This window comes from Manis javanica, chromosome 7, assembly GCF_040802235.1.
Source record: "Manis javanica isolate MJ-LG chromosome 7, MJ_LKY, whole genome shotgun sequence".
NCBI classification, from domain to species: Eukaryota; Metazoa; Chordata; class Mammalia; order Pholidota; family Manidae; genus Manis; species Manis javanica.
In genome coordinates, this window is record NC_133162.1 from 6,779,049 (window position 1) to 6,803,856 (window position 24,808).

At 56.0% G+C, this 24,808-nt stretch overlaps 1 protein-coding gene across 11 annotated transcripts in view; it reads left to right on the top strand.

Annotated features, from left to right (window-relative positions):
• The window catches only part of CTBP2 (C-terminal binding protein 2), a 153,870-nt gene that overhangs the window by 114,101 nt on the left and 14,961 nt on the right, over positions 1 to 24,808 (top strand). The window contains exon 1 of one of the 11 annotated variants that reach the window (XM_017647974.3): positions 1,929 to 3,585. The exons of the other annotated variants lie outside the window; for them this stretch is intronic. Within the exon in view, the coding sequence (XP_017503463.3) occupies positions 1,944 to 3,585 (1,642 nt within the window). The 5' untranslated portion in view covers positions 1,929 to 1,943. Of the gene's footprint in view, positions 1 to 1,928; positions 3,586 to 24,808 lie in introns of those variants that run through there. 11 annotated transcript variants of the gene reach the window in all.

The window sequence follows — 24,808 nt, forward strand, 5'->3', positions numbered from 1 at the left end:
CCCTGCCTGAGACTTTCAGCCTGTGATTGCAAATGCGCCGGCAGAGGAATTACAGAAATTGGTGCCCGCAGACTTCTTTTATACGTGGAAACCCAGCGTTTCGCAGTGTGGCTTGTTAGTTTTTCTTTTTGTTCTTTCCATGAATTAAGGAGGGGGAGAGGATGGGGGTGGGGGATTGGCGTTTCTTCGCCGCCTGCAGGGCATCTCCCAGATGACTTGAGGCCTTGGTGGTATTTGCGAGTCAGAAATGGGAGATACAGTGTTCATTTAACAGACTGAGGGTCCCCGGGCTGCTTCCCCAGCAGTACTTGGGCTGGTTCCTCAACAGCCAGTCAGTGTTCACAGACCTCTGGCTTTGGGGGACCAGCACTCTTTGGGGAGTGCTTGGTTGAAACAGAGCTTGTCCCAAAGTTTAATATGTATTGATCAGGACACGGGGAGGTGTAGGGTATTTCCCTTTTAAACAATCTTGTACTGCCGTGGACCTCCAGTTCTTGGAAATGGATTTGTCCCCACTTAACTCCTCACAGTAAATTTTCAGTATTTCTCATTTTAAAAAAAAAATTCCCTCTAAAGATTCCATTCAATTCAGAGAAATGGATGAAGACAAAACACTCTTAGGTTTAATGGCTGCAAACAGCATATTACCTCTTTTAAACATGTTCTAACTGCACAGCCCTTGTAGCTGCACGATGCCCGGCTTCTGGTCTTGTGAATTCTTGGGGAATCTGCAGCTGGAGAACCAGAACTCGCTGTGCTTGTCAGATGGTGTTGCTTCTCTGGAACCTTCCATACATTTCAGGAAATGTTTTAGTGCTTCTGTTTGGGGTGCTCCTTTAACTAAATAACTGCTGTTCTTTGCATTATCGCACCTAAAGTCCCTAGTGGGCTGTGTAAAATTCTACCCCGTGGGAATATGGGAAATCATCTGCAGGATCTAAGCCAGGCTGAGCCTGCTTTCCTTGGGGAGCAGATTTAAAGAAAGATGCACCTGAGATGCAGCCTTAACATGATAAATTCTGGATTCCACACGTGGGTTATCATTGTGTTACTGTTTCCCTGGCAGTATGAAGGGATCTGTGTTTTACGATAAGGTAAAGAATCCATTTGGACTTGAGCGGTGTAACTAACTCATTTGATTCATGACCAAAGAGTCTTCTCAGAGCCAGATTTCAGCATTGGCGAAGCGCTGGGCTGTAGCCCTGGCCCATTTCTCAGGGCACCTTGTGTTCTAGAACTGGGGGTGAGACTTTTTTTCCTTTTTATCCTGCCTGCCCCTTCACATTGAATATGGTCTTGGCCATGTGCAGTGGATTAACGTTTCATCAGGGTGGATTAAGAGTGAACTGACATTAAGGCAGACTTTTCCTTCTGTCTCTTTTAGGTGATCGGATGCGGGGGAGGGGGAGGCACCTTCAGAAAGGGACCGCAGTGTTCATCCAGAAAGTACCCTGGTGAGGAAGAGAGAGATAAGCGAGAGCTTCAGTGTGGAAATAATGCCCTGTGGCAGGCGGGAGGCCTGGATGGCGGCTGCAGCAGGCTCCACCAGCCTAACAAGATGTCACATGGAACAAAAGCTTTAGGGCTTTATTTAGCTCCTAATCCGCATGCGGGGAGCACAGAGGTCCATGTGAGCACACCAGCCGGGAGGGGGGCCCGGCAGGCCCAGGGCAGCCTCCTTTCTGGGGCTGAGCCGTAAAGGAAAGACCTCAGCTCGCTACCGGTGGGGAGTGAGGCAGGGTTACCATGAGTGTTGTGTTTTGCCTACTAAGGTTTCAGCGGATTAATAATTTAGGCCGAACTTTGAAATTGAAAACCCCCAGTTGGTTGTTCTGCCGTCTGGGAAGGGTTAGGACTCTGCCAGGTCTGTGTCTGTGTACGTAACTGAAGATTTATAGAGGGGCTTGGCTTCTTCCTCTGCCGGCCGCAGTCGTTTCTTCCCGATGCCGGTTCCCAGCAGGCATGCAAGTATCGGTCGCTCTCAGAGCTGGGATGCCGCCGGGTGGTACGATGGCCCCTGGGAGATCGCCGAGGCTCCAGGGAGGAGAGGCTCTCTGACGGACGGAGGTGGGCAGGGACCTTGGTGTGAGCAGCCACCCCCCGGGCTGCAAGCCACCATGTCCGGGGCTGCCGAGCCCTACCTCTGCCGGGACACCTTTTACAAGTCGCTCGCCGGGAGGAAGAATTCCGTCCCCGACCTCACCTTTTACGACAGCAGACAGGCAGTCATGTCTGGCCACAGTGCCCTGCTGCCGCGGGATTCCTGTGGCAACCTGTTCGGAGGCACGAGGATGCCTGGAGAGGCCCGGCACCATCAGGACCCGGGAGTCGTGCGGTCACTGCCCACTTACGGAGTTCTTGGCAGCAGAATGACGTGGGATCAAGTCCAAAGCCAGTTCCCTGCCCTCCAGGACACCAGTCACCTATACCGGGATCCTGGAGGTAAAATGATCCCCCAGGGGCAGCGTACACGGAGCAGGGCCTCATCCCCAGCCCGGTACTCAGGGGAGCTGCCCGATGGCAGGTACGGGGCCGAGGCCGCCGCCGCTGCCTACGCTGCCAGCCAGGTCCACAACGATGTGGGCGACAGGCCTGTGGATTCTGCCCCCTCCAGGCAGGTGGCCCCCACGTGCCTGGTCGTGGACTCCAGCACTGCCACCTCTGAGGGTGGCACAGGCACTGCCCCCCACGCCCTGAATCGAGTCTGTGAAGCGGACCTGCCTGCCTTCCCGGGGCCTGGCAGCAAGAGGAACACACGGCCCGAGTTCCTGGCCCTCCTGCGGGCCGAGGGTGTGGCAGAGGCCACACTGGTGGCCTTGCTGCAGCAGGGCTTCGACTCCCCAGCTGTCCTGGCCACCATGGAGGACGCAGACATCAAGTGCGTTGCACCCAACCTGGGCCAGGCCCGTGTCCTGAGCCGCCTGGCCAATTGCTGCAGGACCGAGATGCAGCTGCGGAGGCAGTGCCAGGTGGGCGCCCTGCCCCGGATACGCTCCAGCAGCTTCAGCCACCGAAGTGAGCTCCATGACGACGTGTCTTCTCTGGGAGCCCCTGTCCTGCAGCCACAGCCTGTGGGTCCCCTGCAGGCAACGTCTCCTCAGGCGGGACACCCTGCTCGCCGCCCTTCCAGCGCTCCATCCCAGCACCTCCCAGAGACAGCGGCTACCTACTCTGCCCCTGGGGTGGGTGCCCAAGCGCCCCACTTCCCATCCAACTCTGGGTACAGCTCTCCCACCCCTTGTGCCCTGACAGTGCGACTGGGCCCCACATACTCCCCACAGGCCGGTCTGGCTTTGACTAACCCGGGCCCTGTGGCCCCCTTTCACCCAGGCCCCAGAACAGCCTACTCCACAGCATACTCAGTGCCCATGGAATTGCTCAAGCGGGAGCGTGGCATGGCCGCGTCTCCCCTGCCCAGCCCCCACAGCAGCCCCCAGCTTCTGCGGAAGCCCGGTGTCCCAGTGGAGCCATCTGCCCTGCCGCCAGCCAGCCGGAGCCTCCACACGCCTCACTCGCCCTACCAGAAGGTGGCCCGACGGACAGGGGCCCCCATCATCGTGTCCACCATGCTCGCTCCAGAACCAAGTAATGCACCCCCCACTCCCTTCCTCATTTGGGACGTTGAAACAGCAGGGGCACAGGTTTGAGCACAGGACAGCAGGTCTCACGTTTTTGTCTCTCTCTGGCCAAGCCCAGAGAGACCAGACCCAGATTCACATGTGTGCACGCATGCACATAGACGCACACAGCCACACGGGCTCTGCGGCCTGCTAACCACTGACACAGGTTCTCTTGCATGAAACAGACCTGCGGTTCAGGCTGACCCATCAGGAGAGCATTGCCTTGCCTTCCTGTAGTTGACATTCAGGGCAGAATGAAACCATCTGGGGTGTAGCATTTTCTCAGGTTCACATGTGGTGGCTTAGAGGAAGTCAGGGTATTCAATGCCTCCCATAAACTGGGTATCATCCATTTGCCAGTAGAAGTTTATTATAGTGTGGAAAGGCCCCCAGAGGGTCTACAGTCAGTATCAGAGGCAGCACTAACCACCACACAGCTACAGTTGGGTGTGCTTCCAGACTTACGTGTTGGACAAAACGAGACGTTGAAATCCCTTGAAACTCTCTTTCAAAACAGACTCAGTCTCTCATACTCGAAAGCACAGTTGGAAATTCTGGGTAAATACAGCAGGGAAGAATTAATTTCAGAGTTGAGGAAGAAGAGAGATCCTAGATGATTCTCTTCAAAACATGAGGCAAATGTAATTTACTACATGTGTTTCTTTGGGCATTGTGGATAAACTTCAGGCGGACAGCCTCTGAACAACGCTTAGACCCTAGAATCTTTATTGACAGTTTAAGCTATGTAAAGCAGTTTTCATCCTTTCTTCCCTTTTGCCTCCCCAACATAATTTAGAAAACGGAATCCCTTTTAAATGAATCTTTTTTCTGAATAACCAGTAAGTATTACAGGGTGGAAGTAGTGGCATGAAAAGAAGATGCGCCTTTTTGAAAATACCCCCCAAACAGCTACCCGGTGGAGACCGGGAGCCTGATCTTGGAACACTAAGACAACGCGCCAGGGCTGTCGGCCATGGTGGTGGGGCTGGTGGTGATGTGGCTGCTCCTAGACTGGCTATTGTTGCTTTACAAGTTGACTGCCCGGTACTTCTCTTTATTATTTCCAAAGGGAGATTGGGTGGCTGGTTGGGTTTTTCTGTTGTTTCTCATTATAGGTTCTGGTTTTGTTTTCATGCGTGGAATTTTTTTTTTTTTAAGTCTGATCATGCAATTTATTGACTTTTTCTAATCAATGTGCGACAAGAGAAAAGTCAGATAGACACACTGAAGGCGTGTGCCTCTCCCTCGCAGTCAGACATTCTTTCTTTGCAACCAACTGATTTGCATGGCGATGGCATTTGTTGCTCCAGTAATTTCATCTGATAATGGCCGGGCTTGCAAAGCGGATCTGAAAACATATTCCTTAATTATGTGTTGCTAAGCAACGGGAGGGTTTGGTCATAATCACAGAAAGATTATCTCCTCGTTCAAGTCCTGGAAAGGGTTTGCAGAAGGAGGGCCTGTAAAATTGCCTTGTTTTCTTCTTTCTCTGTTTATTTCGCACTGTCTTTTAACAAAAACATTCACTGTATTTGGGTGTGGGGTGAGGGATATTATTTGGAGTGTGATTGTTAACACGCTGTTTTGCAGACCAGAGGATATTGATTTTTGTTTCGTTTGCATGGTAGCAAGCCTGTGCCAAGGAAGTCTGCAGCCTGCCAGCAAATACATTTCTCTGTCAAACGATCTATCCCACAGTAGTCGTTTTCCTCTCACGCCTTCTTGTAGGCTCAGTGTGTCGTTATGACCCTCCTCCAAAAGCGGAGTTGGGGGGGTCGGGGCGGGCTCAGGAGCTTGGCATCCCCAGGAGCGTTCGGCCATGTAAGTGGTATTTTGTGTGGCAGGCTTCGTAGCATGTGAAGCCAGATTTGGATCTGTGGGAACCTACAGTCGTGTTCCAGGCAGTCGCTGTGCTCCCGGGGGGGCAACATTTGCAGCCCGACAGACCTAAAGTCTGGAAACCTGAAGCTCATGCTGGCGGCCACTCCCCGCCTGGATTGCTGAGCTGAGCTGAAATGGAAGATGGTGACCTTTAAATCCAGCCACCTTGGTCATGTGTGGCCCCACCAGCAAGAACGAATTAGTGTGGTTTTCGCCCGCCTCAGATGTTCCCTGTGTTGTGGGAGGGCAGGGACTGCCTGGAAGTGACCCTCTTCTCTCCTTTTGGAGAGACGACAGGTGTGTTTCCAGCGGGTTGTTTGTTTCTAAGCAACGTGTTTGGTTTTCACGTGCTTTAGCTATTTTAACATATATTTGCGTTTCTCAGTCCATGAACCACCTGCTTTGTCTCGGTTGGGTTTGTTAGTGGGAATAACAGGCTGTTTGCAGTGTGGACTAGGCAGCTCAGTGTGACCAGGCAAAGAGGGACCCCAATGCAGCCCGCCGGCCCCGTGTGACTCAGGATTAGTGGGGCTGCGCGTCAGAGCCACGTGTGCGTCCACACCTGGGCGATCTGCCGTTGCTCGCTCCTGACCTGGTTGACTGGCACGAGCTGCAGAAGCTTCTGGTGGTGGCTGGGACCTGGCGGTGCCCCTCCCCCGTGTCACGTGGCATCGACTGCAGCCAAGGGTTCGCTGTCGCCTGAACCCTGCCTGTGATGGATGCAGCAGAGGCATCGGGTAAACCACAGCGCTGCAGCCATTTTCGTGTTTTTGTCTTTCGTCGTCGTACAGCCGAGCGCAAAGGCTACCGAGGGCTCAGCCGGGGAGCAGGCCCAGGGCTCAGGGTTTGCTGTGAGAGAGAGGCAGCCCCAGCACACTTGCCTCTGGGGCTTGGCCATTTCCTTCCAGGCATTTTTTGGAATGCACTGGGTTTATTAAGTGCATTTGTGATGCCCACGCGCACCCCTCCTCCCTCCGCCCCCACCTTTAGTCGCCAAGGCTGCTGCCCAAGGACCCCTTCAAGAGGTACCAGAGTCTGTTTACAGTGAGGCTGCAGGGGAGGCTGGTGGTTGTCACGGTGTTTATCTGTCACCAGAGCTTGGTCATTCACGTGGCAGTGCTAATGGTGGCGCTGGTTTCCAGCATCGTGGCACACACCCGGTCCCCTGGGTAGGGAGTCCCCTGCGCCTGCCCCACCCCCGGTAGGAAAGTAGGCCCACCAGAGTCAGAGGAAGATTGCTCCTGTTTGTGGCTCCTCCCATGTCTGTGGCTCCTCCCATGTCTGTGGCTCCTCCCATGTCCATGGCTTTCTTGCAGGGACCCTCTGCACAGGAAGATCTGTGCAGGGGAGGGGGACAGACGATTCACTGGGCTTGCAGACGAGGACTGTCAGACCATCAGGCCGGAAGGAGGCCGCCAGGAGGCCCCAGAAAGGCCCAGAGCCAGCGAGTCACACCCATTCCCCACTCCCAAAGTGGAGCCGGCCCCCTCCTGGTCGGTACACATGGACGTTGGGTGGGGGGGCCTGCGGAGCAGCGGACTGTTGGTAGTGCCTTTGTCAAGGTTGTGCAGTCTGATTAAAGAATGTGTAATGGAAGTAGAGGAGCCTCTGGGCTGTGGGCTGTGGGCTGGGCATGGCCTGGGCTTGTTGTTGGTTATTGGTGCTCGGGCCTTTAGCATTGGCCAAGCCCCTGCAGGGCTACGGACCTGGGGTTAGGTGTTTGGCGCTCACAAGTGGACGAGACCCAAGCCTTGGGGCTTTGGGGCAGGGTGGGAGGACTGCAGTGTGAAAAATGGGACTCACAGGAGCACTTGGGAAAACATTCCTAAGGAGCAGGGTGTGCGCTGGCAGGGAAGGCCAAGGAGGAGGGCGAACCCCAGAGTACCCATCAAACTGCCAAGCAAACGCTGTGGGCAGCCTCCGTGGATAGGACGCTGCCCCGGCCCGCCTGTGGGCTGGAGGCCCGTGCGAGTGAGCCGGGTCCTGCAAGGGCTCGGGAGGGTCCTGGCTGCTGCGTGACTCCCTGGGGCACCGCCTGGGGGTTTTCCTGCAGAGTGACATTCCCCTCCATGGTCAAGAAAATCCAGCTTCATGGAGCAGGAAGCGGACTCTTGTGGGACCACCCAGCCGTGCCCCTCTCCCCTCTCCCTCTGGCCAAGGCCCACTTCTCAGCAGAGACCCCCCTTCCGGGTCAAGCTCTGGAGAGGAGGACGTACCTCCAAGGTGCTGAGAGCTCAGCTTTTCCGGGCGTGAAACATGTGAAACACGTCCAAGGTCAGTAAAATCGGCAGGCTTTGGTTTTGCTTTTGTACTTGGTCCACCTTTTGGGCTGGCCCTAAACATGTCTGGAGTCAGATGTCCCTCTGAGGTTCATCGTTCTTCGAGTTCAGGGGGCCCCTCACTGGCTGCCTCTGCATTGGAGGCCCCCCCCAGCATGGCCATCCCTCTCCAAGCCTTCAACGGTTCCTGCCCCTGTTGGGAGCTCTGACCTCACCCAGGCCATCACCGTGGCCTCTGCTACTTTTCCAGAGTGGAAACAATCACCTCTTAGAGCCCATCAGTTCTCTGAAAAATTTGGACCTTGGTCCTTTACTCCTTCCTGGACTAATGAGCCTGAACTTAGGGTACCCCTTGTTCTTGCAGCTGGTTTACTGGGCTGAGTCTGAGGTTCCCAGTTCTGATTGGGCCTTTGGAATGACTTCAGCCCAGGAAAGTCAGTGTGTGATTCAGAGGTCTACAGTCTGCTCTGTGTGTCTTTAGGCAAGTGTATTGAGTTCTCTGTTTCTATTCCACGTCTGTCAAAGGAGGGTAGGAATTGAACCTGCCTTGTGGGCACGTGGGAAGGCAGCAAGCACAGGAAGATGTAACTCGCGGGTGAGGCTGTTAAACTCGCGTGGCCTTGGCCAGAGGCTGGGCCTGCTTTGGAAGTGGAGCCCTTATCGTTACATTATTGTACCCTCAGCCACAAGGCCTGGGGCACTTGAGGAGATCAGCTCCGTATCCCTTAAAGCAGCCTCCTCCGACCTCTGCAGCGTGGCCTTGGGGTTCTGCCATGGAGGCCAGCATCAGGGTGAGCCACAGTCAGGCAGCCTGGAGAAGGCCCTGTGCCCTCTTGCTCAGGGCCTGAGGGCCACTCTGCCAGGCCCATGTCAGATTAAGGTTTAGTGAGCCTTTCACAGAACTGGTTTTCTGGGAATTTCTATAAACTCCACACATAACCCCAGTGGCTCAGATCCCCTCCGCAGGGGCAGATGTCCGTGATGGTACAGGGGTCCTGGTCTTGGGAGTCACGTGAGAGCTTGGGCTTGAACCCCAGTCCTCTGCCTAACAAGCCAGGGAGCCCCATCCGTTCCAGGTAAAATGGGCCCTTGGCCCACTGGGAGGGTCAGCCCAGGTTTGCTGTCAGACGTGGTTACAAGGTCAGCCTCACTGTGCTTTCCTGTGTGTTACTGCGATGGAATTGACTGTTGTCAGGGGAGACGATGGAGCCGAGACCGCTGCCAGCACGTGGGCCAGCCCTGCCTCTTTCTGTGGCCTGAGCACCCAAAGTTGCCAGGCGCAGGTTGGCCTGCCTTCTCCCTAGACGGGCATGGCAGAGAGCGGCCCCACGGAGGCCTCGTATGCCAGGGCCTCTTACAGGAGGATCTCAAGGTCTCGTTAGACTCGGCTTTGGTTTCTGAATAAGTTTTGTGTGTTAGTGTCTCTTGCCACCCCAGAGTCCTCCCAGATGCTTGCCTCTCCGGGATCTTTAAAGAGGCCGCAGCCCCATCTGTGTCCTGGGCCATGTTTTCCTGGAGTATTTGCAGAGCCAGGGGCACAAGGGCCAGAGCCGGATCCACAACGGGGCAAGTGTAGGTGTGGGCATCCAGCCCAGAGAAGGACAGGCGGATGGACCCTCCACCACGTTACTTTGCCCGAGACCCTTGTTTGGTTCTTTAAATTGAATAAATATGACCTGTAACATTGTGTACGTTTCAGGTGTACAGTGTGTGGCTTCGATACATCTATGTTTTGTAATGTGATTGCTGACATCATGGGTTTGTGACTCTGTAATTACAGTGGGATGTTGCTGTCTACCTTCATTATACTGTGCATCACAGTTAAACACTGTTACTCTTATCCCACCCCACCACCTGGTGACCAGCATTTTGCTCTCTTTTTTGTAGGTTCGGCTTTTTTAGATTCCACATGTAAGTGACATCAGTATTTGCCTTTCTCTGCCTGACTTCTCATAATGTGCTCAGAGTCCATCCATGTCGCTGCTAATGGCAGGATTTTCTCGTGGCAGAGTAATACTCCGCTGTGTATGTGTGCCACATCTTCTCATCCATCTGTTGATGAGCATCTGGGTTGTTTCCATATCTTGGCCATGGTGAATAAGGCTGCAGTAAACTTGGGGGTGCAGGAATCCTGTTTTCATTCCCTTTGGGTCTATACCGAGAACTGGGATCACTGGATCATAAGGTAGATCTTTTTCATCTCTGGAGGAACCGGCACCTTGTTTTCCATAGCGTCCGGACCGGTGTGCATTCCCACCACTGGTGTATGGGCTGCCTTTGGCCACATCCTCGCCAGCACTTGTCTCTTCCTGATGAAAGCGCTTCTGACAGGTGCTGGGTGATGTCTCACTGTGGCTCCGATTTGCATTTCCCTGATGGTGAGTGACGTTGAGCATCTTTTCATATGTCTGTTGGCCATTTTGATGTTCTTTGTGGCGCTTGCTCTCGGTGGCCAGCCTCACACTGGGGGTCTCTGAGCTCCACTTGGCCTCTTGCTTGGGCGCTTGACCTGGGTCTTCCGTGGATCTGCAGAGTGAGGCCATCGGTCCTCCCTGGCTTTTGTGGTCATACGTAATTTGCAAATATTTTCTTCTGTTCTGCTGTTGTCTTTCCACATTCTTGAGAATTGACCTTGAAACACAAAAGTTGTAAAATTTTTATGAAGTCCAATTTATATTTTTATTTGGTTGCTTGTGCTTTTGGTGTCACAATCAAGTCCGTGGCGATTTATGCCCTTGTTTCCTTCCTCGGGGTTTTATAGCATCAGCTCTTACATTTAGGTCTTCAAACCATTCTGGGGTGGGGTCCACAGTGGTCTGCAGGTGGACATCCATGTGTCCCAGCGCCGTTTGCTTGTTTCTGGGAGCTGAATGGGGCGGGGGTGAGGGGCACAGGCCGAGCCAGTGGTGGGACACACACCAGCTATGTGACATTTGGCAGCTAATTTTTTAAAGAATATAGATAGTATTTTAACAGAGTAAAGCAACATACATTAACATGGATGATTTTTGGAAATTGGGAGCCAGTTCTTGTCCCTAAGGTTATGTGAAGCAAGAATTCTAAAGCTGTTCCACAGGTTCCTTGTTGGGACATAGGAGACTTTTTTTTTAAGTTAATGAAAGAAGAATAATGCTTGTAATCCACATCTGATGCCCACGTTTGGGACAGGGGCCTAAACATGGTTCGACGTGCTGTTGCTGGGGGCTGTACCCCATGAGGCTGGCACACACGATTATCTTCCCAGTTGTTTTCATGTAAAGGATAAACGGTTCACCCGCTTGCTCCCCGCACTGCTCAGGGACTGGGGACTGGGGGGTGCGCTGCAGTCCAGTTTAGCCAAGTAGCGGTGCACAGGGCACGGATGAACCAACTCTTGCCAAATTGTTAGGAGAGCATAAAATGAAACCTATAAAAGCCTGTCCCCACTGAGCGTGGGTGGCTGAGGACCCGTTCTCCCACGTGCAGTTGAGCATTGCTCCCGGGGAGGGTTTGCGAATGTGAGTGGAACAAGTCGTTGCCTGAACACGGGAGAGCCACCCCGTGTGAGGGAGAATTGTGGTGCCGAGTTTGTGCAAGTAAACGGGGGCTCCAGGCTGCTTCCGGCAGAAGGGAAGAAGCAGGCACTCTCAGACTCCTGTGTGCTCATGGCAGGCACTTCAAGGGCCCTCAGGGCTGCTGGGGAGTAAGTCCTCCTGAGCAGTCACTTGGGACCAAAACTTCAGCTCCCCATGGCTGGGGGAGCACCTGGCCCTGGGTTTGCCCCCCGATGTGTCTCCTGCCCCTCCAGCAGGGCTGTGGTCAGAGGCACCAGCCAGCCTTGAGAGAATCCAGGACTGAAGCAGCCCTGTGACTGACGTGATCGTCAGCATTCTTGAGCATTTGACAAGGATCATCTCATGTGGATTCCCAGGAAGACTGTGGACATTTCCCCTTTTAAGACAGAAAATCTGACACTCAGAAGTCAGCACTCTTCCCCGGTCACCAAGCAGGGCTGGGCCTTGAAGCCAGCCTGACCCCAAACCCAGTCACTGTGCCACAGTGGATCACCGGACATAGCAGTTGGGGACAGCACGGGAAAACCAGCAGTTGTGTGAAGTTGGGGAGGGGGACACCAGCCCACGGCCGAGGCTGAAGCCTGTGTCGGTACGAAGAAACGGGGTACCCTGAGGCTCACTTCCCTCAGTGTGCCATTGGGTGATGGGCCCTAGTCACCCCCCAGAGAGCTCTGAAGGCCCATCACACTGCGAGCCGGCCCGGGCTGTGTGTGTGGCTCGGCGTGGCACACCAGTGGCTGCGTGGGCACCTGCTGCCACTTTGCTCTCCCTACTGAGCCCCTTCCTCTACTGTGCTGCCTTCTGGGGGGAGTCAAGGAGGTTGATTCTTCTGTGTGATTGAATGGAGTGTAAATGTTCTTTTGTCCTAAGAGGATTTTAGCCTAGTCATTAGGAATGGCTCTAGCCACAGACAAGGGTAATGTTGAGTACATGGAGAAGTGAGCCCAGGAAAAGGTATCCCTGGCTGATAAGGCCAGAACAGCTTTCTCTGCTGTCTTGTGCCCAAGGACAGGTGGGAATTTCACTCTGAGCTTCCTAGCAACCAAAGTAAAGCGGGAAATACCGTCACCTAAAAGATGCACATTGAATATAAGGCGGGACCACGAGCCCCGGGGCGGATCTCTGCTTGCCTCCCACCCACAGCGGCTCTCAATTTACAATTTGCTTTCATCTTCTACCTCCCACTGTGCCCCGACCTGCGCCTTCCCACCCGGGCTCCACTGCCTTTTGGCAGCTTCCTGCATGTCATCTTCTACATTTTATTTAAAATCTGTTAAAATTTTAACCAGGGCCGTCTCCAGTTGAGGCTCCTAGGCTCACATATGCAGGTGTGGGCCCTGGCCTGGCATCTTCTGCAGCAGGCAGCTGGTTTCCTCCAGGCTGCCTGCCTCGTCCTCAGGCCGGCCCTTCCGTGGGCATGGCCAAGTCCAAGGGCAAGTGGCAGTCTTCTTAGCTGAAGCAGGCTGTGCCCTGGAGAGTCCAGTGCTGTGAGCAGCCGCCCGGCATGGGCCAGGCCATCCGCCCACTCGGCAGTGCTTACAGCCACCTCTCCACCTGACCTACCTCCCCACTGGGGATTTTTCTATTCAATGCTTTTTATTTGAAGGAATAAATATGACTTTGCGATGAGGTCTCGTGTTTGCTGCGAACTGGGCTTCCAGCCTGGGGCTCTTTAGAAGTCATTAGGTTTTAAGAAAAAGTTACAGAGGAAAAGAGCAGGGAGGGGACATGCAGCTCCTGTGCTCAGGACGTCAGCTTCCGGCCGCCCTGGGGCCTGAGGGCGGTGCTCTTGGCCGCTGGCCCACCAGACACCAAGTCTATTAAAAGGCCCTTTGGAATCACTTTCCTTTCAGGTTTTAGGGCCACGTGAAACACTGAGTTAGCTGAAAGCCTTGGGCTCCTTCCGTCCCCAGGCCTGACCTTGCAGGCTGCCATAGCTAAGAAACAGGACGCTATTTTGTATTTATGGCATGGGGCCTGGGCAGTATGGTCAGGAGACAGGCCTGGCTCCCCAGGCTCTCCCAGGGGTCCTTGGGAAGGAGGGCGTATTGTGTGTTCCTTGGGGGCACCGATGCCGTCGGTCCGTCTGCGTCAGGGGAAGAGCTGGTAGGTCAGGAGGGCCCGGGGCCCGAGGCGCCTGGGCATGGGCGGCTGCAGCAGGACCTCAGGAGGCCAGGCCGCAGGAGGAAGGTGGTTCCGTTACTGTTTTGCGCCCCTGGGCCACCCAAACAGCACCCTGCTGCTCCTTTGGAAGCAAAGGCCCTTCCAGGCAGCAAGCAGAGTAGGGGGCATCAGCCTGGCCAGAAAGCCCTCCCAGGGAGGCCCTGCCTTGGCCAGCCCCTGTGTGTCCCAGGCTCTGGCTTTGCTGCACTCCAAACACTCCCCACCCCCACCGTGCCCCTGGGATGTGCTGGAGGCCCCCACCGGGTGCAGGGACCTCTGGAGGCTCATGGGGGCAGGGTAGGGGGTCCCTGCTGTTAATGGGTTGACTACAGCCTCCTAGCGTCCCTGCACAGTCCTGTCAGCCCTGCATCAGCCTGTGTAACACACCAACAGCACACAGGCCGGCACGTGGGCGTACAAAGCTTGCCTCTGCCAGATTCCTCTGGCATCCGCTCTTCTATCTTTATTACATTTTGTTTTTCTCAAACATCCCTTTCTGTTGTTGCCTGGGCACATTTTTAGAACTTGAGAAATACTCTGACGAAACACACAGTGGCCTCCACTGGCAGTCCCCACACCGTGGGCAGGTGGGTTCTTCCTGGAAGGTGCCTGAGGCCTAGAGGCTGCCCACAGACAGCCCGGCCGCCCCAGCCTCGAGCCAGGATGCTCCCATAACCCCCCAGTGCTGTGGCAGAGGAGCGCGGGTTTCCAGGTGCCTGACCCCTCGGGAAAGGCTCTGTTGGAGAACGGACTCTGCCCCTTGCTGTGGCCTTGGGGCGGCTGCTGATCTGCAGCCTCAGTACGAAAACCCGCAGCGGCTCTCCCGCCTGGGATGAGGCCCCGCAGCTCCGAGAGGAGACGGACTCGTCGGGGCTGCCGTGCCCCCTCTCATGTCGGTCACATGCTGTCGAGGACGGCTTCCCACCGCACTGGCACATCACCCGGCACCGTTAATGAGCCAGATGAGGTGGCCGAGTTGGTTTTCTCGGGACAGTTCTACACAGCCATCCCGGGTTCTGCTAGATCACCCAGAGCTTCTGCTGAGGGACGTGGAACACGGTTTTTTTCCTCTAATTGAAAACCCAAGGAAACGGACATACAGTTATCTGGTAAACACCCTACACACTCAAGTATTTTCTAGGAAATTGCCTGGTATGGGGAGTTGTAGTCAATGAACACCCACATTTCAAGTTCTGTCCTCTCCAAAGAGGCCTGATGGCTTGACTGTGCCTCCAGTTACTGTTGAGGAAGGACAGACTGGTCCCTCCCTCTGTCCAGGGCTGCTGGGGGGAACGGTGTGAGAGGCCCGGGGTACTGAGCCGCCGTTGTCAGCGGAGTCCGGCTCTTGTCTGCAGCCCTGCGCTGGCCGAAGCTGAGTCCTGAGTTCGTCCCTTGCCCGAGGACTTCGGGGAGCCAGGGCCTCAGGAGGCCCTGCCTGGCCAGAGGCCCACGGTCTCAGATGCAGAAGAGCTGGGACACAGAGTGAGGGGCACCATCAGGTGGCATCCTGTGCGGATGGTCCTGGGAAGAATGTGTCAGTGGAGTCCTGAGCTAATACTTTAGGGACAGAGGGCAAGGGCCAAGCTGACATTTCCAGGACCAGGTTTCTTGTCAGCCAGGTCTTTGGCACATGTCGGTCTAAGGCACTTTCAGAAGTGGCGTTGTGTCCCTGAGAGTGGCTTGGGATATGAGGCCCGTGTGCCCACAGGGTGCTCCCCATCCGAGGGGTGGGAGGGGATGGTCTCTAACTTGCCTGGATGTGGCCTTCTGGTGTCCGTGGTTCTCAGGGCTCCGGGGGCAGCCGGCAGACCAGAGGGACTTGGGGTGGGCCCCGAGCAGGGTCTTGGCCCGGAAGGCGCTGAGGAAAGGAGGATTCCTGCCTCTTCAGGTGCCGCAGGATCACACCAGATGACAGTCACCGGCCCATGATGCATCTGTTGCATTGCAAAATCCAGAGCAAGCCCAGAGGGAAGGTCTGTCCCTGCTGTGAGAAACCCCAGGCAGGGATGGTTCTGGATTTTTGTGGACTTGAAGCCAACTATTTGTGATTGATGGACGGCCAGAGCTGCAATTGGAGAGGGAAACTTAGGGACGTGCCTTAGCCCACGAGGGCCAGTCACCTGTCTTCAGACTAGGCAGGCGCCAGAGCTGACCTGTGGTGGCTGTGTCCAGCACCCAAATGTGCTGAGCTGATCCCCAGGGGGATGCAGTCCCCCTGTTATACAAACCTTGATATGTTCGGGCGCTCTGGTTTTGGGTAGTTTGGTGATTTTTATTGATGTAATAAAATAGTAAAAATCAGCTGAGGAAAATGTCTGAGGGCAGTACTGCCAGCCATGTGACCTGACTATTTCATGGCTTTAGGCCCGTCTCAGGTATTTCTAGCTTCCAGGTACATCACTGTGAAGTCTGGTCTGTACCTGATTACCATGGCCCAGCACAGGGCGCCCGTGGGCCCGCAGAGGAGCATGTTACCAGACGCCTAGGTGCAGGTGGCCACTTTAATCTGCTGGTGAGGCGGAGCCGAGGGTGGGAGTTGCGGTGGTCTTCAGTGGGCTCCAGAGCAGCTCAGGACTTGGAAAGCCAGGATTTTGAGTTCAGAATCTCAGGGTTCTTGGGATGTGAGGTAGAAATAAAGCATGACAGCTGCCGCCACAGGGGAAAGCAGGTGCTGAGTGCCCTTGGGTGACCTCATGCCCAGTGGCTGGGGAAGGCAGGTGGACAGGCCAAGGAGCAGTAGTTGGCCTGACTAAGCCCTGGCTTTGCGGTCAGCAGGCTGGGAGACCCTTTTGTCCTTAAAAGGCTTGTATTTTATTAGCTGTGGTCTTCAGTGACGGCCTGAGGCCCATCTGTCTCCTGGGCAGCCTCGGAGGAGCTGCCAGGGGCCATAAGGGTATTGGTGAGACCATCAGGCCTCCGCTCACACCCAGCCAGGGGAGGATGAGCTCCCGAGGGCTCCGTAAGAGCCCTTTGTTGGAAACGAGGTTCAGAGGACGTGTGGTCCCCGGCAACAGGCGCAGCGTGTGTGAGATACCCATCACCTGCCCCTGCAGGGACTGTTCCCCACTCTGGGGAGCAGGAAGGTGAGCTGTGTAACCTCAGCTGGACAGGAAGCCAGCAGCTCCTCATACCTGGGGATCAGCCCAGGTATCTTCAGCCCTTGCACCCAGGCAATGTGCCGCCATCCCATGCTTGGTCCTGTGGTGCCCAGGAATCACCCACATGAGGCTGGCCTTGGGGGAACTCCAGAACATGTATCACATTTTACCAAAACAAAAGCAGGACCCCACAGCCTTGCCGCTTCGCCACAGAAATGATGACCCACAGCGCTGTTTGGTTTCACGTGAGGTCCTTCGTGGTCTCTCAGGCCCAGTCGAATAGGAAGGTCTGAGTGGGTGGTGTTCAGCCCGTCCCTGGGAGAAGGCACCTGCTCTCTGCACTGGCAGCGGCTGCTTCAGGGCGGAGGGGCCCCCCAGGAACACGGTGGGCTCCCCTAGGGTGGTGGTGGGGCAGGAGCTTACCCCAGAGAAGGTGCAGGCAGGGCAGAGGGTGTCTGGGCTCCCAACAGCCCGTGGAGCCACATGAGTGTCCCCAGGAGAATGATTTCAGCAAGTACTAAATGGTTCTTGTGTTTTGTTTTTAATCTCTGTTAGAAAAAGGAAAAGTATCTGTCGCTTTCCTCTGTTCAAGGTCCCTGGTGTGATCTGGACACTGCACAGTTCAGGCCGCGGGGGACAGTTTCCCTGGGTTGGTCTAAGGAGCCAGTTAAAGTGACAACAAATGCTTGTCTTGCTGGAGGTACAGAAGTTCTACATTTTTTTGAACTAGATGCTGTGGTTCCCACAAGTCTAGACATTGCTCCGTGGCCTGTCCCCCATACAAGTGCGTGTGAGCTAACAGGGCGGTTAACACACACTGGGTTAGCAGCCATCACCTTGGGGCAGTGGCCTGGGCTTCTGAGAACATCAGCCTTGCTCAGCTGCTTAGTGGGGCTGTGAGATCCTGTGAGCCGCCTGCTCAGCCAGCTCTCTGTTCAGCTGTTACCCAAGCTCCAAGGGAGGTGGCCCAAGAGATCTCACTCGGAGGGCCATGACTCCTTAAGATGCATGTTTTATTTAAGAGCTTATCGACCTATAAGGTGTTCCTGTGACCGTCAGTGGGGCCTCCAACTGATGTTGCAGATAAAGCTAAAATCAGAGCCGAGGGCTGGTTTAAAGCCAGCCCCCACGGTGGTGCACTCCTGGCCTGGGGAGCCCCTTAGTGTGGGTCACCCCTAGGGGCTGAGAAGGCCTGGTGAGGCCAGATTTCCCCACACTCACATTCTTTCCTCTGGGTTTTGCTGAGCTGTAACTCACACACCTCTACCATTCACCCTTTAACATGTGCAAAGCAGTGGTTCTTGGTATAGCCCCAGCTTGGTGTAAGAACCGGACTTTGGCAGTGTGTGTTCAGCTGCTGGTGCCCCGGCGTGAGGAGAGGGGAGGCTGTGTGTGCAGCGTCTGTGCCAGGGTCTCTTCCTACCTGGTAGTACCACACGCAGGGAGGCACCGCCATCCCCAGTGACAGTGCTTCGGTCTTGCTCTCCAGCGCTAATTGGAAGCCAGGTGGTTCTATCTTGTCCTTAATTCCTGCTGTTTTTCCAGCACCTGGCTTGGGGTTTGCCCTCGGACAGGACTGAGTTAAATGGTTTACTGCTGGGCATGGTCCTAGAAGGCTCGGTACGGGACATTGCTGAGCTCGGATTAGCTGGCCCGTGCTCTGTCCACAGAGCAGCTGCTTGCCCACCGGGTGCCCCGTGGCCCCTGTCGCCCTTCCAGGCCCAGCGCCCCTCCCCCCAGGCCCCGGCATCCCACCTGTGGGCGTGTGGAAAAGCTCCCTTCCAGAGAAGGGACAGACTTAGGACACAGGCTGCAAGTGACCTGACCCTGATATTTAGCAATAGACAGGTTCTAGGGTGTCCCAGGGAGAAAGTGAGAGGCACCCCCAAGGCCACGCCAGAGTCCTCAAGCCTTCTGTTGGCCTGGCTGTGGACAAGGGCCCTTTGGAGGCTGCGGGGGGTAAAAAGCAGGCTCACCTGTCAGTAAAGGAAGGAGAAAGGGCCCGTGCGTGCCCACGGATGCCTGTGGTGACGGGAGCCGTTACCGAGCTGTCCACAGCTCCATCCCTGCCTGGGGCACTGACCCTGCAGAAGGCCAGCCCGGCCCCTATGGGGTCCCTTGTTTCTGAGTTAAGAGAACAGAGCCTCGGTCTGCCTTGGCAAGACCTGGGGACGAGCTTCCAGGGGTTTCTGCAGCATCTCTGCTGTTTTCGGTCCCCGGGCACACCCTGGGCTCTGACCACGCTGGCCTGCCTTCCTGAGCGCATCATTTAGCTATTGTTGCCTGGCGTGTCACTCCAGCACTTCTGGTGCACAGGCAGCCTGGAGCTCAGCTGTGGCTGGCCGGTCTTCGGTGGCCTCGCCAGCCTCGGCTGGGACAGTCGGGCCTCTTGCCCCTCAGTCCTTCCTCCCAGGCACCTCAACAGGCAGATCCCAGGCTCCAGTGTAGATCTGGTAAGCACCGTGCCCGCCCAGAGCCCCCTCTTGCAGCCCAGCCTTGGAGGTGAGGCAGCCTGGCTTCTGCCACTTGGTGTTCAGAGCAAAGTCTGAGGCCAGGGGTCAAGGGCTCCTCCTCGTGGAGAGAGCATTAAAGCCACAGAGGGAGTGGCATCACCACAGCCCTTGTCAGCAGCACCAGGCACAGCCGGGACCCTCCACTGCAAAGGAAACGGGTAAACCAGGGCACCTGCCAGGGAGCCCAGTCTCTTCCCCTCCTCTGCAGAGCAGGGCACAGTCCTGGAGTGACTGAGGAGGTCATGGGGCCCCTGGTCACAGGCCTGGAGGGTGGCACAGGGGGTCCCGCTGCCCACCATGGTCTGCTCTGTTTGGTGGGCCTTTGCATCCGTCCCCTGGGGCCTCCCTACATCTCCTTGCTCCTTTCTACACTCACAGTGTTCGTGCCACGTGTGGAACACTGACCTTCACCTTCCTTTACCCAGTCCAAGAGAGGATTGGGCTTGCTCAAGCACGGCGGACAGATAGATGTCAACTAGCCTTGCAGGACAGCTTTCTAGGACACTGGGGTCAATAGGGACTCTGAGGCTAACAGTGCCGGGATCGATTAGTGATGTCTGTCATAAGCCCAGGAATTGAGAAGTGGTGGTGTATTGTGTTTCTGTGACACCAGGTCCCCGCGTGTCAGAGCCTATTGGTTGGTGGTAGGAATTGGACATGAGTGAGGATGGACCCGGGTCTGGGGGAACACTTCAGAGAGGGCAGCCTTAGCCTGTGAAGGCCAGCAAGCAGGCCGATAACCAGTGTTCACATCATGTAACTGACCTTTACTTCCTCCAGGACACATGCTGTGCACGAGCCCTACAGCCAGAACTGCCGTCAGTCCCCAGCCTGCAGACCATACGTACACCCACTGTTCCTGGTCATCGCCTCTACCCAGACACCTTGGTGCCGAGGTTCCTGGGGTGCCCCACCCTGTGGGCACTGCAGATCTGCACATTAGTGAGATTTCAGAGTCAAACTGCAGCTTGGGCTGTGTCCCAGACCGCCCCAGAGGTGGGGAGGAAGTGGACGCAGCTCCCTTGGCCTGGGAGAGCTGCCCAGGGACACCACAGAGAGAAGCGCTCTGCCAGATGACACGGCAGCCAGTGGTGCAGAAACACAGATTGCCGGTGGTCACTGCGTCTTTTTTTTTTTTTTTAACACCTTAAAATAGTGTCACACTTAGCACACATTTTATTGGGAATCACTCACCACCTTGAAGCCACTGTGAACCACCCGCTCACCTTTGTCTGGAGCAGGCTGTCCTCGCGAAAGGCCAGGGCAGCGGCCGTGGGGGCGGCCCTGTCCCAGGGTCTCTGGAGGCCAGGGGACAGCACAGGGCCTTGCCCACTTTCCAGACCTGCTTTCTGAACAAACTCCAGCCAACTCCAGAATGTTTGTTGTGTCTGATGGTTCAGAGCAGGTTTTATTATGTGGATAAACATGTTCACAAAGCAAGGGAGGTGTCTCTCCCCTCGACACGAGGCTCCAGAGCCCTCTTGCTGGGCAGGGTCCGCAGCTCCATGGGCCAGGGTAGCCTGGGGTCTCCTCCACACAGCCACGTCTCAGGTGGGGATCGTTTCTGTCCCCAGCTCAGCATCTGGCCTCAGCTTGGCCCAGTCGTGAGTTCCAGCTGTAGATAGCAGCAGTGCAAGCCTGTGAGGCATGCCCCTTACCAGACCATTGGGCTGATTTGGTGTCTGGCCTTCCAGAAATTGGTCTTACTGAGTCCAGCCTGTGAGGGAGGGTTGGGCCACGCTGGCCTGCAGGAAGTGGCCTTTTAATTAGGGAGCAGCTGTGTTTACAAGGAAACAGTGTTTGCGTGGTGGGGACACAATCAGACCCCTGTGGAGTGGTCTGAGGTATCCCTTCCCGCCCGTTCTGGACCTCTGGGCTTGTGCGGCTGCGTCTCTCGTACCGACCTTGAACACCTGCATGAGGATGGGAGCCATGCACGCTGCCTTCTCATACCTCCAGGGAGCCAGTGACCTGTTCGGAGGCTCTGGGCCTCTTGCTAAGCATGCTGCAGCACAGTGCATTTTGTCTCAGATCTTTCTAAGACCTGTGCATGAGTCCCAGGCCTTCCCAGGTACTGGTTCTGGTGTCAGCTGCCAGGACAGCTGGTGCTGGCCCAGAGGCCCCCAGCTGGGTCCCACCTGTGAGGTCTGTGCCCTCAGACCCCTGAGCAACAGTGAAGATCTTTGCATGAGTTCAGGCTGCTCTGGCAAGTCCTTACCCTTTGGTGGTCCCAGCCCTGCTGTGCGGCCTTGGGGCCTCGAGGGGCAGCCCCAGCCAAGCAGGGAATAAGTCACACGTGTGACGGTCATCCCAGGCTCCTGTGGTGTCAGGATGCTTCTGTAGTACAGAGGCCTTTGCCTGCTTAGTCAGACGTGACTGCCGCCACTTTTGCTTTGGTTTGGGGTGAAACGCTCAATTCCTAACATCCTGAAAGTAGCAAAATTATGTCCCTGAGGCAGTTTGGTCCTTGAGTTGCAAGCAACAGAAACCAGCTCAGACCTTTAAAAACAATGCATGGTTCTGTAGGGTGTCCAGGAAAGCCAGGAAGTGAGACTCAGAACTTCTCCAAGGCAGCTTGTGTGGCCTGATCAAACTCTTGGCCCCCTCGGTCGCTCTGCGCAGGGGGCACCTCCCATTCGGCTGACAGCAGCCCCGGCAGCCTGTGTCACCTGGGAAGCAGCCGCTCCCAAGAAGAAATCTGGTGGTGGTGTGCAAATAAAATGGCATCGAGGCCGGGTGGCCAGAAAGCTGCCAGTGTTACCGATGTTCCCCTTGGGGACCCTCCCTTTCTCCCTTGGAATCTGTGAGGCCTTTGCACTTGGCATTCCCTGGACAGCTGGCCATTCGTGACAAAACTTCACGTCAGCCTGGTGTCATCTTTGTTTTCCACTGAGTATCAAAATTTCACAGTTTCTGTGCATCTGCAGCTCTGAGCCATAGCAGGCCCAGGGGCAGGTGTCAGGGCTGGCCTCGAGCTGGGGCACTGCGTCCCTGGTGGTGGGTGCATCCCTGCTTATGCAGAGGCAGGCCTGACACCAGCAAGTAACTGACACCAGGGGAGCTGGCCCAGCTTTTTGCCCTGCAAAGTTCACACTGGACAGTGATGCACTGATATATTTTCCATGACGTGTCCAATCGCAGCTAGAATTATTCTGTAATGGAGAAGATGAGTGAGCGCATTGGTGGGAAGGGAGACTGTAGAAAAGGATCAGTCATTTTGGCTGGAAGGCTACCAGGACCCTCCGATCCTCCTCAAGAGGTGGTCCTTGGGCTTTGCTGGGTCCCTGGCCCTGCGTGAGGTGGCTGTCATTGTTCCCCTGTTCCTCGATGTGGTGTGTGTGGTCCACTTCAGCTCCGCCTCCCTGACTGAAATGGGAATGAGAGACATTGTGGGGTTCTTGTCAGTCTAGGGGTTTGCTTAGTGTCCAGTAATTGGTAGCCTAGCTTATTGTTATGAACCCTGGTTTTTAGCGAATTCTCATTAAACATTGTGCCTTGCTTTCTTCCCCGAATTCCCCTGCCTGTAGAGGAAATAGGAAATAGGGGACTCCTTCAGGCGTGGGGACAGCCCCTGTGCTGGTACTGCGTTTCCCATAGTCCCTTAGAGGGTCATGTGGCATCTTAGTGTATGTGGGTGGATCTAAATCCATAGCGTGTCAATTGTATTCTCATATACTAAAAGTTGTTCAAATTGTCAGAACCACGAAAGATGTGTGAGTTAACATGAGAGAGGAAGAAAAGTCTGTCTGTGACTTGATCTCCCCCGACCGTTCCCTGGGGTCTTGTGGGGACCTCCACCCCGGACTCCAGCAGGACTGGAGACACCGCAGGCTTTGAGCAGGGTGGCTTCAGTAAATTCCTGGTGTGCAGGTGGGCTGTCCCTTCTGGGGCTGAGGGGTCGTCGATAACGTGGTCCTGTTCTTGATAGAAGCAGTTCTTGCCAGTGGCCCAGTTAAACTCTGTCATCCTCAGTACTGGGGGTCTCGCGTGGACCCCTTAAAGAACCTGGCTGTCTTCCCACACTGGGCTGCTGTGGGCCCAGTCTCTCGCGCAGGACACCTTGGAATCTAACCCGCGCCCACCGCCCACCCAGTTGTCCTCACTCAGCTGACCCCCGTGGGCATCCTTCTCCTACACAGCCCCGTGGGTGGGCACCGCCTGCCTGCTGTAAAGGCCTTGCAGCCAGCATCACAGCCTGGCGACTCGGCGGGAGCCTATGGTTCTCACGGACCAGCCTCAGCTGGGTTCTGCATGCCTGGCCTGAACGAGGGCAAAGGGCAGGTTTCACCAAAGACAAGGCTACCCAGACCAGGGAGAGAGGCGATCGCTAGGCAACCTGGAGTTTGTTTCCCAGGTAACAGCGTTCCGGCACGGAAGCCGTGGATGGACACCCTGTGCTGGCGGCCCCTGGGATGCTCTAGGTGTCCGCCTTGTGCCCACAGTCATCTCCCTCTGGTTGCTTTCCAATTAACAACTTGGATTTCTTACCGTGATCATGAACTCTGCAAACACTGAATGATTACTCCTTCTGCTAGCATGAAGCCCCAGGGTGTCCCTCACCCTGGAGAGGGGCAGCCTGGGGCAAGTCAGCACATCTGCCCACATGCTCCAGGCCTGATGTGCCCGTGGAAGTCCCACCGTGGGCTTGGGAGGGGGAAGACTCCAAGGAGAGAGCGGGCCCCCTGGGGTTTGGCTGGCTCGCTGCTCTCTGGGCGGAGGAGGCGCTTCGGTTTGGCCACTCCGTGTCGGCACCGCAGCCTCACCTGTCAGCCGCTCCCTCTGACATGGGCCCCCCACTCTGGAAGGGGCTTCTTCCTTGTCGGTTACACGTGGTACCTCAGAGATGGACAGAGAGGGATAGGACTCTGGGTGAAATTACTGCTTCCTCGCTTCCCTTTCTGCATCTTAATATGTATGGATTGGGGGCGAGGGAGGGTCTGCAGGGGTCCCATCTGAAGACGGCCCTCTTGATCTTTGGGGAAGCCTCCTCCCCATTTGCACACATCCCCCTCGGCCTCTCATGGGACAGACTTCCCAGGTGGGCCAAGGGGAATGCTGGTGGGGGGCTGGCTGGCCCCCGAACAAATGGCCTGGTGCCCACTCCCCGCCTGCTGAGGATGTGGGGTGGGTGAGTGCCTGTCCCTGCATCAGCCGGGGCTCGGTGTCACAGATGCTCTGTTTTGGGGATTCAGGGCCTGGGGAGGCGGCAGGAGCTGGCTGCCCCTTGTGGGCTGGAAAGGCCTCAGCCTGGGGGGGGTCACGGGGCTGCCCAGAGGTGGCCTGCGCGTGCCGTCTCCTGAGGCCAGGATGAAAGCGTTTGTTCTGCTCTGTGTTCAAAGAGATGACAGTCCCAGGGGCTGCAGCTGTGGTGGGGAGTGCTGTCAGGGCAGAGGCCACTGCAGGGCCACCCCCCCCACACAGGCACCCCCTACCCCCACTGCATGCAATGCTGATGGGGACGGGGATGAGCCCCAGGCAGGGCGTTTCCCTTCTGGCTGCTTCTTGAAGTATGTGGCCACCCGAGGAATGAGCCTGTCACACACATCTGGGGCCCCAACCAGCCGCAACCACTGGCCATTTCTTGGCCGCCAAGAAAGGACCCCTTTAGGGAGGCTTCTGGCCAAGAGGCAGAGGCCAGGCAAATGACCGCATCCTGGGCAAGCAGCTCTTGCTTGAGTCTGCTGGGCCTGCGCCCCTCGC